This window comes from Castor canadensis, chromosome 7 (genome assembly GCF_047511655.1).
Source record: "Castor canadensis chromosome 7, mCasCan1.hap1v2, whole genome shotgun sequence".
NCBI lineage: Eukaryota > Metazoa > Chordata > Mammalia > Rodentia > Castoridae > Castor > Castor canadensis.
The window spans coordinates 126,296,737-126,316,605 of record NC_133392.1 but is presented as its reverse complement, the minus strand read 5'-3'; the positions used below and the strand labels follow the sequence as shown (position 1 = coordinate 126,316,605).

The following is a 19,869-nucleotide window of genomic DNA, read 5'->3' as shown; positions in this document are numbered from 1 at the left end:
AAATAAAATGTAAGCAAATAATGTATGAAAAAAGATCCAAAAATACATGCAAGTGGCCCATAAAGTTAGGGAAGCATTTGATTTTTAAATACATGCCTAATAATACATATGTTGTTTGGTTTTGGGGGTACTGGGATGTGAACTCAGGACCTCACACTTCTTTCTTAAGCAGATGCTCTACCATCTGAGCAACACCTCCAGTGCTGAAGTTTTTAAATGAATTCTTACTTGTTTGAAAACTTGTTTCAAAAAAATCTAAGAATATCAGTTTAAATGTGAATGACTTTGATTGTCATTTGTTCAGCAGACATTATGTTTCAATGTGTGAATAAGAGATACAAAGCTGAAGAAGCAAATGTCCAGATCGCAAAAGTTTATAGTCTAGAGATGGATGCTGATGATAAGCAACTATAACACAGTAAACACAAAATCTTATAAGAGAGCACAGAATAGCACACTTTTTGATATGTTTACTTAGCCTATAATACTCACAAGCTCCTTTACCATCACCACCACCACAGACAGTTTCCCTGAGAATTGTCACTTTTGCAATCCACAATGGTGGGAGACTCCAACACATAAATTCCTATGTTTCTCAACCTCCTTACCTCTGAAGTAGGGATTAAAGACTAATCTGATTTAGGCCATTGGAGTTCTCTGCAATTTGAAACTGGAAATTACATAATACAAACTCTGGTTCAGCCAAAATTGAAATGTAAAGCAGTGAAAAGCCAGGCTGCAGACAGAATTGAGTGACAGTCATGTAGAATAACTGGGTAGTGCTAATGGTAGTCTAGTTTCTAATTCTATTTTTTTCCTAAAGTCCAGCTCCATTCTTAGTCTTGGTTTCCATGAAACATCCCCAATCTTTCCAGGAAATTTCTTTTCCTTGCTTATATTAGTTAAAAGTAAGTGATATGTTACTTATACCCAAAGGGTTTTAAATAACACTAAATAATACCTGAGTCTGACTCAAAAATATGTGTGTGGCTCTTGCTTCCTTCCATCCTGTTCCCCTCTACATGATAGCTTAGAAAATTGTTTCAAAAAATACAGAAATGTTTTGCTCCTTTACTTTCTCTATTTTTTATTCTGTAGCTTCAAATCGTGTTACTTTTGGAAGTCCTTGGCATCAACCCATGTGTGCTCTTATTCTTCTGACATTAAGTATCTCTATTTTATTTCCCAAAGTAGCTTAATCTCTACATATTTATAGACTGATTTCATGTCTCTCCTCTACTTCTCTAACTTGGCTCCTTCTTTCTAATGCTATCTCCCACCCTATTATACAAGCTTAAAATGCTAGAGTAACTTCTATTTTTATTCTTAATAAATTAATTCTTAATTGTGGAATCATTCCAGATTTAAGTAAAGACTAGAGTTTCTATATACCCCTTACCTAGTTTCCTCTGATGTTAACATCTTACATTACCAATATACATTTGTCAAAATCAAGAAGCCAACATTGGTATACTAGATTATTAATTAAGTGCTGGGCTTTTTTTTTTTTTTTCACCAATTTTCTCACTAATATCCCTTTTGTGTTCCAGGATCCAACCTGGGATATCACATTGTTTCAGTTGAAGTAACTTTTCAGTCTTCACTTTAATTTAACTGCTACATTTAATTAGTTAGCAATGGCAGAGCAAGCAAAGGCCTTGAGTTCATAGTCCAGTACTGCAAAAAAAAAAGAAGAGAAAAAGAAAAAGAAAAAAAAAGTCTTGTACTTGTTAGGCAAGCATTCTATCACTTGAGCCATGTGCTTTTGCTTTTAGATAGCTTTTTAGATAAGGTCCGAAAACTTTTTGCCTAGGTTGACCTTGAACCAGATCCTCTTATCTATGCCTCCTCAGTAGCTGGAATTACAGGCATGTAACACCACACTCAGCCCTCCTCTTCATTGTTATCATTAACACAGTTACAACTCAGAGCCATGTGTTTTCTTATTGAGCCCATACTATTTTCTCCACCTGATCTGTTTTCCATCCCTCAATTCCATGTACTGCAATAATACTACATACCCTTCAAGGCCCAGACTCAGTAACACTGCATTGATGAAAACTCTCCCTGACCCCTCAAACCACAGACAATTCTCTTTTTAGAACTGGACTCAACCTAGAAAAGTAATAAAAACAATGTATTATGAAGTTTTATATCTGTTTTCAGGTGTAGTTTCATTTCATAAAGAGTAAAATTACAGAAAGACTTAAATAGTATCTCTCCTCACGTTAGTTTTGTTTCTATTGTATTGGCTTCCAATTTCAGTACAAAAATACACAAAGCAGATATTGAAAACATTTTTTAAAAATCCTACAAATGGAAAGAAAAGTTGAAGTTACCTGTGCTCACAGCAATGCTTACACTTTTTCTCAAGTGCAAGCCAGGGGAAGACTGTGCTTCCGTGGAAACCAGCTCCATTTGTCTTGCATCTTCAAGAGTGGTTGTCTTAGGCGAGCCAGGCTTCAGAGACTGTGCTTCCAATAAACGCTGAATCTGTATCAGTTAAAAACATACTTTAAGCTGACAGTAAAATAATCAACAAAACTGGTCACAGAGTTTAATAGCAAATTACAAAGTGCCCCAGTTATAAAGAGCTGACTTTTAATGATACTTTCTCACATTACGATTAGATTGTACCATGAAACTTAATCAGTGTAGGAAAAAGCATTATAATTTAGTTAAGAAGATCTTAAAACTGGGTATAAATTTAAAAGTGAATCATAAAGGTGGTTAGATTAGTGTTCATAAATTGACACTTGTGTAGAAAAGGCTGAATGTTAATACATCAACATTTTATTTCTACTTCACTTCTCAGTCAAGAAAGAATGGCGGTATACTCTGACTCAATGTACCAAATACTGAACAGGATTCTTCTTACAAAGGTTAATCAGAACTGCCCATTTAGCCATGTTAAAACTGGAAATATTAAGTAATAGCTAAAACTTGTTGAGTGCTTACTTGCAAGACATTATACTACAAGCTTTTATGTATGATTTTCACAACAACCCCATGAAGAATATACTGCCTTTAAAAAGATTAAAAAACTTGAGTCACAGGAAAGTTAAATTACTTGTCCACACCACAAAACTAACAAGTAGCAGAAGTGAGGTTAAAACACCAAAAGCCACCCCTTCTCCTTTTAAAATTGAGATGTAATTTATACATCATAGTATTCACTACTAGTAATTCAGTAGTTTTTATTATATTCACAAAATGGGCAGCCATCACCTCTATGAATTCAAAACATCATCAAACCCCCAAAGACTCAATAACTGCTTGTAGTCCCTCTCCATCATCCTTCTCCCCAGGCCCTGGCAACTACTAATATATTGTCTATGTGAGTTTGTCTACTCTGGACATTTCATATAAACAACCAAGCTTTGTGTCTGGCTTTTATCAATTAACATAATGTTTTCAAGGTTTAACCATATCATAGTATTTGTCAATACTTTTAATTCCATTGTCTGTATGTCACATTGTGTTTATCCATTCATCAGTTGATAGACAATTGGGTTATTTACAATTTGAACTATTGTTGCTATGGACATTTACATACAGGGTTTTGGGAGGACATATTATTTCTCTTAGTATATACTGAAGTAGAGGAGCCTCCCTTTTAAATATGGTGATTTTCTATTTCCCTATAAATGGTACTACTGTGCTTATCTACTAATTGATTTTAATAGATTAATGAGTACCATCAATAAATTATTTAGCTCAATAGAAATATAAACTAAAAATAAAACAGCACATGTAGCATGTGCAAAGTCCTGAGTTCAAACCCCAGTACCACCATCACCATAAAAAAAAAAAATCCAAAAAACTAAAAAACAGCATACATAGCTGGCGGTGTTACTCAAGTGGAAGAGTTGCCTGCATAGCAATCATGAAGCCCTGACCTCAAATTCTAGTACAACCCCCCCACCAAAAAAAAGGCATAAGTATTTATAGTATCTTGGAGAAGTTATTTAACCATTTAAGCTTCAATATCACCTAAAACTAAGGATGTTATGAGAACTGAAAGAGATGAATAAAATAGTTGTAACTCGTTGAGTACTTCCAAAGCTAGGTCCTACATTGAGCACTTTATAATAAACTCATTTAACCTTCAAATGTAGATTTGTAGATTATACTGATCATTTCTCCTATTTTACAGATGAAAAAATCATAGAGGAAACACTCAATGAAAGACTTATTATATACATTCAGGTTCTAAAATTAATCAGCTAGTATGCTTTAAATATGTATTTGCTTGGCTGGGAATGTAGCTCAGTGGTGAAGCACTTGAGTTCTAAGTGAGGTCTTGGGTTTGAACCTCAGCACTACCAAAGACAGAAAAAATATTTTTTCCTTCTTATTACCTTTATTTATATTTTTAAATTATTATTATTGTCAGATAGAATCTCACTATATTGTCCAGGCTGGCTTCAAACTTAGAATCCTCTTGCTTCAGCCTCTTCTGCTGGTATGACAAGTGTGCACCACTGTTCTGCTTAGCATTTTTTTTTTTTTTTTTTGCAGTACTGGGGCTTGAACCCAGGGCCTTCACCTTGAGCTACTCCACCACTCCTATTTTTGTGAAGGGTTTTTCAAGATAGGGTCTCATGCTGGCTTCAAACTGCAATCCTCCTGATGTGTTTCCTGAGTAGCTAAGGTTACAGGTGTGAGCCACTGGCGCCCAGCCTGCTTAGCTTTTAATACTTTAATACATTGATCACTAGAGTGAGCTAGTATCCTTTCTTTTTTTTTTTTGGAAGTTTCAAGGATCTTTTGTTTTAGTGTTTTCCAACTTCTTCTCCTCAAGTTAGAACTTTAAAATACCATATCACTTGGTATCCATGAAGGATTGGTTCCAGGATCCCCCCAGGTACCAAACCCATAGGTTTCCAATTCAAGTCTTTTAAATATAGGTGTGGAATTTAGCTGGGTGTGGAGGCACAGTCCTATAGTCCTAGCACTTTGGAGACTGAAGGACAGTGGGCTCAAGGTCAGCTTGTATTATATATCCAAATCAAGAAAGGAAAAGTAAAAAGGTATGAAGGTGAAGGTGTGGTATTTGCACATAACACATATACTTTAAATCACTTCTAGATTACTTATAATATCTAATACAATGTAAATGTTACACAAATAGATGTTGTATTGTTTATGGAATAAAAGAAAAAAGTCTGCACATGTTCAGTACTGGAGCAATTTTTTCTTTTCAAATTATTTTCCATCTGCACTTGGTTGAATGCAGATTGGAAACCCTTGGATATGAAAGGTCAACTGTATATTATAAAGCTATAGTAATTAAATTAAATGGTACTGATGCTGGAATAGATGTAAACACATATTTTCATTATGACAAAAGATGCATTTGTAAATCATTAACAAATATATGTACTATTCAATAAATATATGGGTTGGCCATCTTATTAAAAAGAAAAAATATCTTATCCCATATACCAAAATAAAATAGAAGCAATAAATATAATCTCTGAGGGAAAGGGAAGAGTAAATTTTTTATAATCTTAAGACTTTCTAAACATAATACAAAACCCAGAAAGAAAATGGCTAGTAAATTTAACTATAACTAGATTATTCTGTATAAAACAAGTGGTTAAAAGGCAAATATTTAAGGTAAACTAAAAAATGCCATATTTATTATAAAGAACCAATTTCTTTAACATATGAGCTCTTATAAATCAACTAGAAAAGGACTAGATACAAAATGTTTCGATGATACACAGTTTATCAAAGGAATATAAATGGCCACAAATAATCAATGTTACTTATAATAAATACAAAAGTTTCTATTGATAAGATTGATAACTTAAGTGTTTGATACAGGTAGGAAAATGGTCATAAGGTATTAAATTGGTATAACATGGGCTGGGGGATGCAGCCCATTGGCAGAGCACTTGCTTATTAGCATGTAAGGTCCTGGGTTCAATCCCCAGCACTGAATAAATAAATAAATAATAAAACAGAGACTTAATTATCTTTGTTAAAAACAAAGGATGTCAGATGCTGGTGGCTCATGCCTGTAATCCTAGCTACTTGGGAGGCTGAGATGTAGAGGACTGCAGTTAGAGGCCAGTCTGGGCAAACAGTTCATGAGACACCACCTGCCCATACTCCCTCCACCCCCGCATCTCTAAAATAACCAGAGTAAAAATAGACTGGAGGCGAGGCTCAAGTGGTAGATGGTCTGCTTTGCAAGCACAAAGCACAGACATCCGACCAAGAAAGAAAGATGCTCCCTGCACCTTGTCTAAAAGGGTTGGGGATGTGGCTCAAGTAGTAGAGTTCAATCTTCAGGATGCAACAAAAAACAAAGTATTATAACCTTTCTGGCCATCATTTTAATTCATTTTCATTCACGTAATGAACTATATAGTAAGCAACTATTACATGTCAAGTACTATTCCCTTTTTAGAGCTACTTTCTATTGCAGAAAGGAGGATTAGCAATAACAACAAAACAAAAGCCAACCATGTAATTAGGTGTGAATGACGTGACAAAACTAGCAATAATAAGAACCAGAATATTTCCGGCAAAGGGAACAGTGAGCATGAGAACATGTTCTGTCATGTTCAAGAACAAAAAGCAAAACACTGTATTTGAAATGAAGCTAACATGGAAAAGGATGTAAGAGAGGAGTTGGTAGAGGGAGAAGGAAGTCAAATCACAAAGGACCAAAGTTAGAAATTTGGATTTTATTTTACTTGCAATGAAAAAACTTTGGAGGATTAAGGAAGAGTGATGTGATCTGATCTGTGCTTTAAAAAGATAGCTGCATGTTTCAATTGAAGGAAATATGAGGTGACAGTACTGGAAGCAGCATAAATTAGACAAAATATTGAATTAGGGTGGTATCAGGAAAGATAGTAAAGAGTAGTTAAAAAACAAAAGAGTTAAGTTCAAGACTTATTTACAAAGTAAACCAACATACTTTCATTTTTGTTCTTCTTTACAGTGCTAGAGATTGAATCTCAAACCTCACACATGCTAGGCAAATACACTACCACTAAGCTACAGACCTAGCTCCCAAAGCTCAGTTTTTTGGGGGTGAATTTGGACTGCGTGACTGGATAACAGGTGGTACCATTAACTGAGCAAATAATGATAATGGAAATAGTAACAGTTAATATTTATTGAGTACTAACTATATGCCAAGCACTTACACTAAGCCTTTACCTACTAATTCATTTAATCCTTAGAACTTCATACAACTTTTACATATATATGTATCTCATTTTATACATTAGAAAACTGAATTCAGAGAGGTTACCTGTTGAAGGTTGGATAACTTAGGTTACCCAGAAACTGGATTAGAATTTAAGGAGTCTGGCACCAGAGCCTACTCCCTTAAGCACTATACTGAAATGAGACTTGGAATACTAGAAGAGGAGAAACTGTGGGTATCTTTGGACATTTAAAAGATATATTCCCTTTGACTTCTCAATTACTTCTAGGAGTCTATTGTACAGAGATACTGCCACATATGCAGTGAAAAATAAATGTGAATAAATGATGTAAAAAACTTTAAAAAAAGGATAAATGTAAATAAAATGATCTTAGTATAAGGATGCTCACTGCTACACTGTTTGCAACAGAAGAAATCTCAAACTGTTGACATAATCAATGGGAGAATAAGAGAAAACAATCCTAGCAGAATAAAATTTCTATATGTACTTATAGAGAATATGTCTAAAATATTTCCAAAACAGGTAACTAAAGGGGCTGGGGTGTAGTTCAGTGGTAGAGCACTTGCCTAGCATATATAAGGCCCTGAGTTCAATTCCCAGCACTGTAAGGAAAAAAAACAAAAGCTTAAAAAAAAGTTTATGTAGGAGGAAAATACTATGTATACTTATCACAGAAGATTTTCTGTATCACATATTGTATAAAAAGGCAGATAATCTACATGAAATTCCACAGTCTATATTACATTTTAAGCCTATAATCCCAAGTAACTAAGATTTCTAAATAGCTTAAAGCATCCTTTTAGCCTCTATTAGTCTTTCTTTTTAAATAGAACGGGAAATAAATGTAAAGAATTCTTTTCAATGTGAAAATATTTATATTAAAACTTTTGCTAAGTTTATAAAGATTTGTTAAAATCCATTTTATAATTTCAGAGAATTAACCTATGTTTAAAAAGCAGCAAAAGTAAATTTTTCTCAGATGCTCCTATTCAAAGAATTTTTAAAGAGAATTTCAAAATTCACTTTCTTTTTCAAAATGCAAACACTATGGCTCCAACTTAATAAAAGGACTACATTATTTATGCATATTGCACATATATTTGTATAGTTAGAGAATCATGGAAAATACATGAAGAACATATTTCAGGTTGTTACCACTGGTACTGGGTGGAAAGAGAGGAACAACAGGCTTGTAGTACTATATAGAGTAAGTATGCTGATGAGAAAAGGGAAAAAAAAAAAAAGACACAATTACTTCTGCACTAAACTCTGCAGGAGAATATAATTAAGAGACTAAGAGCTCTGCAATAAAAGTCCTGAAGAAAGGGAACATTTCAGAATAAAATGACTGGAACAAATTCCAATAGATAAACAGAAAGGTTCTTGACTATTCCCTTATAGCATACTGGCTAAGGGTTAGTATACATACTAAAGTGTTGACAAACTAAAATACATGCCAGTCTTTGTTCTTAGTTGTATGTAAAGGTAACATAGTCTTTTCATTGAAGGCAAAAAGTGAAAAGAAAAATGCAATTATTTTGTAGGGTAGGATATCCACAAGATAAACAGAAAGAAACTTTGCTTTCTAGTCCTGATTCTACTACTAACTAGCAATGTGGCATTGGGTTAAATTATTCTCTGTAATCCTCATTTTACTTACAGGTAATCAGGAGGACTAGAATTCAGTTTCTAAGGCTCTTTCTAATTCTGACATTCTATACTTCTATAAAGCATAATTACTGAGAGTTACCAGTTTTTAAGAAATCATGTTAATACCAAAAATTTGACAAAACTAAGAAAGTTCCAAGCAAACCTGCGCCTGAAGTAATCTCAGCTGTCTGTCTTGCTCTGTGACAAACCGATATGCATCTGGAGATAGTCCCATCATTCCATCATCTGATCCAGTCTTGGGTGTGTGCATGAACACTGCACAAGGCTGTGGGTTACATGAGTTCATATGTGAAGGTCCTGCCACAGGGGACGGTTCTGTATTGTTGTGGTAAGAACAACTGGCCATACTTCCCTGAGGTCTCAAGGTTACAGGACTACTTGAGGAGTAGACTGCATTGTGGTACAAAGCTGGACACCTGCTTGGGGGAAATACTGAATGCTTTTGAAGGGCTTCTGGCTGGAGGTCTTGAATGGACCCCACTGAATTTATTCCTTGCCAAGAATTTATTGTACTATATTGAATATGACCATGATGCTGACAACAGCTGCAAACATTTGTGGAATAGTAAGATGGTAGTGAGGGAGTAGGTATCTGAAATTTCATTGGTCTTCCTGCATTATGGGGTGAAAAAACAAAATTGTGTGGGTGGGGCTGTGGAGCAAGAGAAGACTGCCCAGAATTAAACACTGAAGGTCTTATACAATAGTCTTCTCTTTGTTCGTTCCCAGCAGAAACTACTTGAAGCTTCTCAGGTATATCAAGAGGTGGTACATTAAGAGAGGATGGTATAATACTGTTGTTCTTGAAATGATGGTTCTCGTTCTTGCAGGAAGATGACTGTCTTACTTTGCAGTGACTCAAAGAAGCAGTGCCCTGGTTCAACTGATTTGGCATCCCTTTCAAGGAAGACTCTCCAGCTTCATCTTCTGTGCTGTGTTTTTCATCATAAAGCTCAGGTTGCAAGGGCTTCAAGTGTTCAGTCTGGTTAACTGAAGGAAGGGTTTCAATATTCATCACTTCCAATGGATTAGAGATATGATTAGATTCTGTGTAATTGCCATCCAACACAAGAGAAAGTTCAGGAACTGATGGTTGGATCTTAGAAATCTACAACAGGGAAAAAAGAGGAAATTTTTAGGAGACATGCTGTACTTTCCTTAGACCAGTATTTCCCAAATAATGTCCAATTGTGTATAAATAATTGTCCATTATTTAGACAATCAACAAGTATGTCCTGGGCATCTTCTATATGCTAGACAGTAGGCATACAATTGTGAGCAAATAAGCAAGGTCTTTGTCCTCAAAGAATATATCTAAGCATTTCCCACACTTATTTAATAGTGGAATGCCTTTTATTGGAACTGATGTGCATTGCTTAGATCACAGAATACAGTATGAGAAAATTGTTTTACACAATAGTATTTTACCCTCACTTTGCAAAAAACATTATTACAGGCAGCATGCTTCAATTGCAATGTTGAACCACAGTAGCAAATGTTTATACATCTTGAATAACAAAGGATTCTCCAGCAAATATCAGAATATTTCTCTACTAAGTAAAGTTATTCAGTTATTTCTTCTACTAATAGTAACTAAAAGGGATAAAAAAGAAAACAAACACAATATTCCTGATGTGAATTTGTTATACCGTGATATTAACTTTTAAAAATCTTTCCCGCTGTTTCCTTTTGTTTTTGGCAGTATTAGAGTTTGAACTCAAGGTCTTGCACTTGCTACAGAGGCACACTACTACTTGAGTAAAAGGCCTAAGCCTTTTTTTTTTTTTTTTAATGCCCACTTTAGTCATTTTCCAGATAGGGTTGTGCATCTTTATTTGGAGCTGGCCTGGGACTGTGGGCCTCCTTCCTTTGCCCTTCATGTAGATGACGTAACAGATGCACAGCACCATGCCTGGCTTGCTGGCTGAGATGGAGTCTTACTAACTTTTTGCCCAGGTTAGCGGAACCACGATCTTTCTAATCTGTCTCCTTAGTAGCTGGGATTATAGACATGTACCATCACACACAACCTTCCACTCCTTTTTCTTCTAAAACGAGTCCAATTAATGTAAACAACAATTCTAGAATAATCCACTGGGTGGCAGCAATCAAAAAAAATATATGACAGGGTTTATTAGCAACTTCTGAATGCAACTAGATGTTTTCTCAGAATATAGTAACAAAAACCAGTGTCAGTTTTGGTGACAGTATAGAATGTTGAGACTATATGTTCGTTAAAAGCACCAGATTCTAAAACCAAACCTCCTGAATTAGGATCCAAGGTTTACTACTTATTAGCTGTGTGATCTTGGACAGGTAACAACCAATCTATGCCTCAGTTTACTCTGGGAATGATAATTATATGTACTTATTATGTATACATTATTACACATATGTGAATATATGCATACATGATATTTAATAATAATTATATGTACATTTGAGGTACATAGATATCTCTATATAGATATAGATATCATACAGATACAGACAACTAGAATGATACCTAAGTTTTAGGTATTTTTACTGCTTTAACATAAAGAGATTTTTCAGGTTTCTAACCACAAAGGAGAATTCACTGTAGGATTGCTGATACCTTCTGACTCACTGGATGAGGACTAGGAATTGGTCTTGGAGAAAAATCTTCATCTTCAACACCAGAGTCATGGTCATTTATTGGTATTTTCCCAGGGGGTAACTTCTGGGGAGACCTAAAAAGTAGACAGACAAGAAAAACCTTCAAGCCAGGTGTGGTGACATACAACTATAATCCCAGTACTTGGGAGGCTGAGGTAGGAGGATTGTTGAGTTTGAGGCTAGTGTGGCATACATGGCAAGACCCTGTCTCAAAAAAAAAAAAAAAAAATCCCAAAAACTTTCTGGTGTTCTTTCTTTCTTCCTTTTTGAAACTGAATAAACTCCTTTAATAAGTAGTGTTTGTATCATTTAATATCAGACAACAATAGGTTTTTTTTTTTTAAGTAAATGTTAGTTTACAGGGAAAGCTAGTTTACTCCAACTCATGCTTACTGAACTCATTTGCCTCATCATGGTAACTTTAACCCTATGTTGTTGATGTTACAATAAATCAATAGTCACAGAGCACCTTCAGATTGACCACACTGAAGAATGTAGAAATAAACCTGGCACTTACTATAAAAAAAATTGTTTAATGTGACAGACTTGTACTAAACACATTGTATGAAGTACCAACTGTGTTGAAAAGGAAAACCAAGCTGGGTGCTGGTGGCTCATGCCTGTTATCCCAGCTACTCAGGAAGCAGAGATCAGGAGGATCATGGGCAAATAGTTCAAGGGAGTCTATCTCAAAAATGTTCAATACAAAAAATGGCTGGTGGCATGAGACTCAGAGTTCAAGCCCTAGTACTGCAAAAAAAAGAGAAAACCATTAGATAATTATATTTTCCAATGTATCTATATCTGTGATGGAAAAATACTTTGAGACATAAGAGTATCACAACCCACTTACAAAGACTACTAAAGATTTGTAATCCTATGTGCTTATCAAAATTTTTCTATGTTCAGCTGGAACAATTGCATAACATGTGCAAGGCCCTGGGTTTAATCCCCAGCAATGCAAAAAAGGAAAAAAAAAAATTCTTTTGACTGTTAGCACTATGTTTCAAAACCTAAAATTAGGGTTTAAGACAACTAAAAATTTGGCTAGGCTCCAGTGGCTCAGACCTATAATCCTAGCTATTCAGGAGGCAGAGATCAGGAGGATTGTGGTTCAAAGCCAGTCCAGGGCAAATAATTCTTGAGACCCTATCTCAAAAAAACTCATCACAAAAAAGTGCTGGTGGAGTGGCTCAAGTGGTAAGAGTGCCTGCCTCACAAACATAAGGCTCTGAGTTCAAACCTCAGTACCACCCCAAAATTTTAAAGACTACTAAAGATTTGGAATCCTATGTGCATGACTGTTTTTTGCATTCTAAACTAAAGTCTCATTAGGATACTTTAGGAAAAAGATAAGCCTGAAGAAGCTACAACAGCTTAGAATGAATGAGGTTTCTAAGAAAGCATCTTGCATCCCATTTCATGCAAGTGGAATTCTTCCTAGCAGGAGAATAATAGAAAAGAAATCCCAAAGTAGATCTGAAGATCTGACAGCAGAGACTGTTCCCCAAATACTGATAGTCTGGAAAGAATGAAGCAGTGAACATATCTGCAGGGTGTGTTTAAGAAGCTCTCCCACAACATCCAAGAAGGACATTTGGAATATACAATGATATCCCATGTGCTCAGTGCATGGACATGACAAGTGGTAGAGTGCTTGCTCTACAAGTGCGAAGCCCGTAGTTCAAATCCCAGTTCCACCAGAAAAACAGAAAACAAAGAAATTGTGCTGCCTGACTTTGACCTTTTCTTTCATAAATATTCAATAAAATGTTAATTAAAGTCTTACAACTTAAGAAATTTAAGGTACTTCTGAAAGCCTTAGAATGTAACAGTTTTTCTGGTGATCTATTCCAGGGATAGTTTAAAATACCCAAAGAAGACTGAGTGGACATACTTTAGACACCTTTCTATTCCCTCCAACTACTGAATATGCGCAAAAGAAAGTTTGCAGGTGTAATTATATTGAGGATCTTGACATGGGGAGTTATTTTGGATTATCCGGGTGGGCCCAATGTAACCAAAAGGGTACTTACTGGAGAGAAGTTAAGAGCGTCAGAGTTAGAAAAGTAGGTCAGAGAGAGATGGAGAGAGGAAGAGGAAAGAGAGAGATAGATTTGAAGATGCTATGCTGCTAGTTTTGAAAATGGAGTGAGGGACTATGAGACAAGGAATGTGGGTAGTCTCGAGAAGCTGGAAGACGCAACAAAATAGATTTTCCCCCTATTGCCTCCAGAAGTGATGTAACCCTGCCAATACTTTGATTTTCCATTCAGGGACTCATTTTGAGCTGGGCGCTGGTGGCTCACGTCTGTAAATCTAGCTACTCAGGAGGCAGAGATCAGAAGGATTGCAGTTTGAAGCCAGCCTAGGCAAATAGTTTGTGAGACCCTATCTCAAAAAAAAAAAAAAAAAAAAAAATCACAAAAAAGAGCTAGCGGAGTGGTTCACTGTGTAGGCCCTCAGTTCAAACCCCAGTACCACCAAAAAAAAAAAAAAAAAAGAATACAATAAAATAAAAAAATAAAAATAATCAAGGATGGGTGTCTGTAACTCGGTGGTACAATGCTTGCCTAGCATGTGCCCTTGGTTTGATCTGCAGTGCGCACACACACACCACATCACATTTTCTGAGTAAGATTAAAATACTAAAAAACAAATCAATGGGGGTATGGGAAATAAAGGAGAATGATGGAGGGGGTGAATTTAACTAAGATATATTGTAAGCACTTTTGTAAATGTTATAATGTACTCCCAGTACAATAACATAATAAAAAAAATTTAAAAGTCAATAGCTACCTTGTATCTGCTTGTTTCTCATGCAATATTCTAAACAGACAATATTAAAGAATCCAAAAGCCAGGTATAGAGTAATGTCAAAAAGTTGAGAAACAGACAACTCAACTGCTAGGATGAATTAAAAATAACATACTATTTCTAAACTGAAGAGTCAAAGGATAAACATTTTTTTTTTTGGCAGTACTGGGATTTGAACTCAGACCTTAACACTTGTGAGGTAGGTGCTTTACTGCTTTAGGCATGGCTCAACATTCTTCAGAATAAAATAAAGGGCTGAGTGGCTCAAGTGGTAAAAGTCCCTGCCTAGCAAGCCTAAGACCCTGAGTTCAAACCCCAGTGTCGCCAAAAACAAACAAACAAACAAACAAACAATATTCAAGAGCGGCTTTTTTTTTTCTGTTGTATGGGGGTTTGAACTCAGGGCCTGCACCTTAAGCCACTCAATCAGCCTTTTCTTGTGGTGGGTTTTTTTGAGATAAAGTCTCAAGAATTATTTGTCTGGGCTAGCTTTGAACTGTGACCCTCCTGATCTCTACTTCCTGAGTAGCTAGGATCACAAGCATGAGCCACCAGCGCCTGGCTTAAGAGCAGCTTTTAACTGACTTTATAAAATTAATGGACCTCTCAAATAATATAACACCCAACATTCTATCACTGGATTATAAATTCCATGCATCTGGTATGCCACCAAATCCCCACACCTCAGCAATTACCAGGCATGTAGTCGAATAAATGAAAAAACTGAATTAGGGATGTAATGATTAATTTTGTGTTGACTCTGCTAGGACAGAGTACCCAAATAATTTGGTCAAACATTCTTCTAGATGTTTCCATGGAGGTATATTTTTATTTGAGATTAACATTTAAATCAGCACTCTCCATAATATGGGTAGGCCACATCCAATCAGTTGAACATTTTAATAGAAAAACATTGACTTCCCTGGAGGGAAAGGGAATCTTGCCAGCAAATGGCCTTTGTTCTCAAAATGCAACTCTTCCTGGGTCTCCAGCCTGCCAGCCTACCTTGCAGATTTTGGACATGTCAAGCCTCCTTAGTTACTGGAGCCAGTACCTGAAAATAAATACCTCACTCTGTATATACACATCCTGCTGTTTCTGTTTCTCTGGAGAACCATTTTTAATGCCAGGAGTATCTTCTTTACCACAAAAGGTAGCAAAGGTAGAATACAATGACCCAAGCCCTTATTTAACATTCTGCAAAGTGTATTTGCTTTAAAAGTTTTTAAGCTATCAGGTACAATTATGCCTTAAACAAAAAATAAAAAAAAATTTAAACAAACAATTTCTTTTATAGGTAGAGGAGTTATTTTTACAGTAGTTTATCTGTTAGGCCCAGGTTTAAAACTCCAAGAAAGGGAAAAACAAAAGGCATTAAGCAAAAATAGAATGCTACTTCTTAAGTAAGATAACTGCTGACAAATACTCTTTTCATTTTCCTACGTAAGTCAACTCACACAAAAATCATATTAGTTATAATTTCATTAAAATTATCATATAACTTACTAGTTAAAATGAAGAAATGAATGCATTTAAAGCAAAGACAACTATGGTCATAAGATTTACACATAGTTTTATCAGAAATAATTGGAGAGTTACTTTATTCACCAAAAATTAATGATTGTAGTAAAACAAAAAAGTACACAAGATAATGAAAAGTTATCTTTTACCTCTTAACTGAAAGATTCTTGGGAAACTTGCTGAAAAATTCTCTTTCTACATCTTGGCTTTCAGCACTCAGTTCAAAATGGATTGGATTTTTGTCAGAACTTTCAACATTCTGAAATGAAGAACACAGAAATAAAAACTCCAAACAACTCTATTTAGATGAAAAGTAGCTTTGAAACACTGAGGAGAGAAGAGGATGGGGAGCACTTCTGATTTCTGTAACTGTAACCTAATCACCTATCTGTGTTATATAGCTTACTCAGTAACCAGGGATTCAGTGAATATAAAAACTATGAACAGAAGAGACCATCTAAAGAATAAAATGATAAATGAAGTCTCTAAAACAGAAAAAAATTATTACACATCATTTACAATGGTTATAATTGAAGTAAAACTTTATTCATAAAACATAAAAGAACTCAAAGGAAACAAAAGATCTGAGTGGAGGCCAAGTGTGATGGCTCATGCCTGTAATCCTAAACTACTCAAGAGGCAGACACTGGAAATATCACCATTTAAGGATAGCCCAGGCAAAAGTCACAGGACCCCATCTTAACCATAAAAAGCTGGGTGTGGTGGTGCATGCCTGCCAACCTAGCTACATAGGAAGCATAAATAGAATGACTGTGGTCCAGGCAGACCCAGCATAAACATGAAACCCTATTCTAAAGGTAAGTAAAAGCAAAAAGGACTGGAGGCAGGTCTCAAGTGATACAGCACTTGCCTGGCAAGCACAAGGCACTGGGTTGAAACTCCAGTGTCGATAACAACAACAAAAGATCTGAAAGGAAACACATGGTTATTTAGAAGTATTCATAACAGAAAATATAATTTTATTATTGCTCTCAGACCTAAGATAACCAATAATTTTATTGTTGGATCTTTAAGCCAGGAGTGGTGTAGTCCTAGTTATTCAAAAAGGCTGAGGCAGGAAGATCACTTAAGAACTAGGAGTTCAAGGACAGCCTAGGCAACATAATAAGAACTCCATCTTAAAAAAAAAAAGTGGTCTTTAAATTTAGTTTTTATATACTGACACTTATTGTTTCAGTATTGTTGGTGATCACATACATGCATTTCTATGTATTTTATTAGATCTAGAGATAACTTATTCCAATTCCTTGGATTTTATTATATAAATATTGATTTTTCAGTCAAAAATATGACTTTTATATATTACCTGTTATGCCTACATATTTCAAAGATGACACAATAAGGACAAAGAGAATAATAAAACCACAAAATTCATCCTCAATACTCAAAATGATACAACATGTAAGCTATACATATACTCCAAAGATTTTGGAGTGTAGAGGCCATGGTTTAAACTGCAAAAATGCAACCCAGAATAGTCATTAATGTACTGGGCATCAAATCACTTACATTGAAAAGATGAAATGTTTCCTTGCTGGTGAGCAACTGAAATCGAAGGTCAGGTGTCCTGCCATCACATGGGAGGCATTCATAAAACTCAGGTTCCTTATGTGTCAAAGAATAGAGAACCAAGATGAAATTTCCAGATTCTGAAAAAACCCTGGACAAAAAAATACCATTTAATTAAAATGTAATGACAACAACAAAATTACCCTGAAAGAACTCCCAGGTAAGTTTCCCAACCTAGTTGAGAATCTAGAGTATAATTTTTGGAAGAAAACTAGGGATATAATAATAAAATAATTACTACTATCAATAAATTATTATTATTACACACAAATAATAATATATTTATATTATTGTATATTTATTATTAATAATTATTTATTATATCACAAATTAAAAGTTAAAATCATTGAATTTTAATTTTAAAAATGAATTTTACTATGTATCACGTAAATCTTGTAAAAACATCAAACACAATAGGAATGAAGAAAATAAAGACAACCCCTCTCTAGTTTAGGACATGTACTTCCAGAATTTGGGCATGGTAGCAGGCACCTGTAACCCTAGCTGCTTGGGAGGCTGAGGCAGGAGGATCACTAAACTCCAGGAATTATAGATTTACCTGAACCACATAGCAAGGGTCAATCTCAAAAACATTTTACCCAGAATTCTTTTGTACATATACACAAATATTTTATATAATTCAACAAATTGGGGCCTCACTCATTATTTGCAACTACTATTTTTGTTTTTATATGACAGTCTATCTTGTATATTTCCATGTCACTATTCTACATTATAACTCAGATTTTTTTTTTTTTATATATAGTCTTATTATGTAGTCCAGTCTGCCCTGGAAATCATGATCCTACTGCCTCAGCATCCAAAGTGCTGGGATTATAATGCTCCACCACACTCAGCTCTCATTTTTTTAGCAACTGCCTAGCATTTAGATGTCCCATTATTAGTTCACCTAGATTTTAATGAATGGTATTTGAATTGTTTACTATATTTCACTATTATAAACCCTAATAAAATTACATTAATTTTATTATTCACTAAGCAATCCAACAAATCTTTATAAAGTTATCAAGTCCTTAAAATACATACTAAATCTAACTAAAAATACTTTTAGTAGTTGTCTCTACTTTGTAGAATATTGAATGAGAAATAGTTTGGGGATGTCACATGACCAATCAAAGCAGTGGAGGATGGAGGTAGAATGCATATTCTGCTTAGTTCCTCTCTCTGGGGTCAGGTAAGACCACTGCTCGGGGAACTGTAAAGTACCAACCTAAGTTATGGCAATAATTAAAGAGTTCTGGTATCAAAGAAATTACATAATGCTTCAGAATGAACACAGTATATGAGAAACAGCTTCAAAATTAATTTTACTGAAAAGGAACTTAAATACAACTTAACTGTACTAAATCTTAGCAAAGAATAAAAAACTAACACTCAGCTTTTCTTTTTTTGTAGTGAAAGTGATGGCAAAGTTTATTAGAAAAGGAACATACCTCTGATAGACTAAAAGCAGATTATCTCTAGAGAGAAAATGAGAATGACCTTGTTTTTGTTTTTTGAGATGAAATCCTACTACATAGCCCAGGGTGGCCTGGAACTGTCTATGTAGTCCAGACAAGCCTTGAACTTGCAACCCTCCCACCTAAGCCTTCCAAATGCTAGGATCACTGCCATACACCACTACACCTAGCTTACGTTGTTTCATTGCAAATAAAACTAATTCTCTTGAGAAGATGAAATAAAACATAAAAAGTATAACCATAAGAGTGTCTAGAAGCCAGATGTATTGGTGCATTCCTATAATCCCAACACTCAGGAAGTTTAGATAGAAGAATCTTCAGTTTGAAGCCAGCATGGGCTACATAGTGAGTTCTGGACCAGCCTCAGCTCTATAGTGAGATCTGTCTCAAAACAAACAAACAAACAAACAAACAAAAAGCATCTGAAGAATATACAAGAGATTATTTTTTAATTTTCATAATACTCCTAAAAGTGGATAAGAAAAAGCAAGAGGCAAATAGTGGCACCATGTATAAAATAAAATTAAATAAAGTTTCCCAACTATTAATTCTAATGTTTATGCTTTAATTCCAGGAAAAAAATTAAACAATGCATTTCAAATGTTTCCTAGTGCAGTAGTAGCAGCACTGTGTAACTTGACAAAGTACTTGTAACAAATCCAAGCTCATTTTCAGTCATTTTGCTGAATGAAAATAGAATGCCACAGCAGATGATCACTAGAGAGTTCTTTAAAAAGTGTATCTTCTGTATCACAGTTCTGTTAGGCAAGTGAATTCCTTGATTATTTCCAGGAATACTGTCACCTCATCTTTTTTTTTTTTGTTTTATTCCCATTTAATGTAAGGTTTATTTTTCTTAAGCTACTTGTTTATGAGTACTGTAAAAAGTTAAGGCATGGGTTGGTATGTAGTTTAGTGGTAGAGCACTTCCTCGTATGTGTATAGCCCTGGGTTTCATC

The 19,869-nt window shown here is 35.0% G+C and overlaps 1 protein-coding gene across 7 annotated transcripts in view; it reads right to left on the bottom strand.

Moving 5' to 3' along the window:
* Positions 1–19,869, bottom strand: part of Stil (STIL centriolar assembly protein) — a 63,908-nt gene that overhangs the window by 16,798 nt on the left and 27,241 nt on the right. For 5 of the 7 annotated variants that reach the window (XM_074080198.1, XM_074080200.1, XM_020184006.2 and 2 more), the window contains 5 exons: positions 17,370–17,520; positions 15,989–16,098; positions 11,461–11,575; positions 9,007–9,972; positions 2,340–2,493 (listed from right to left, as the gene is read on the bottom strand). In XM_074080198.1, the coding sequence (XP_073936299.1) occupies positions 2,340–2,493; positions 9,007–9,972; positions 11,461–11,575; positions 15,989–16,098; positions 17,370–17,520 (1,496 nt within the window). Of the gene's footprint in view, positions 1–2,339; positions 2,494–9,006; positions 9,973–11,460; positions 11,576–15,988; positions 16,099–17,369; positions 17,521–17,844; positions 19,292–19,869 lie in introns of those variants that run through there. The other 2 variants (XM_074080201.1, XM_074080202.1) reach the window with 2 other exon arrangements.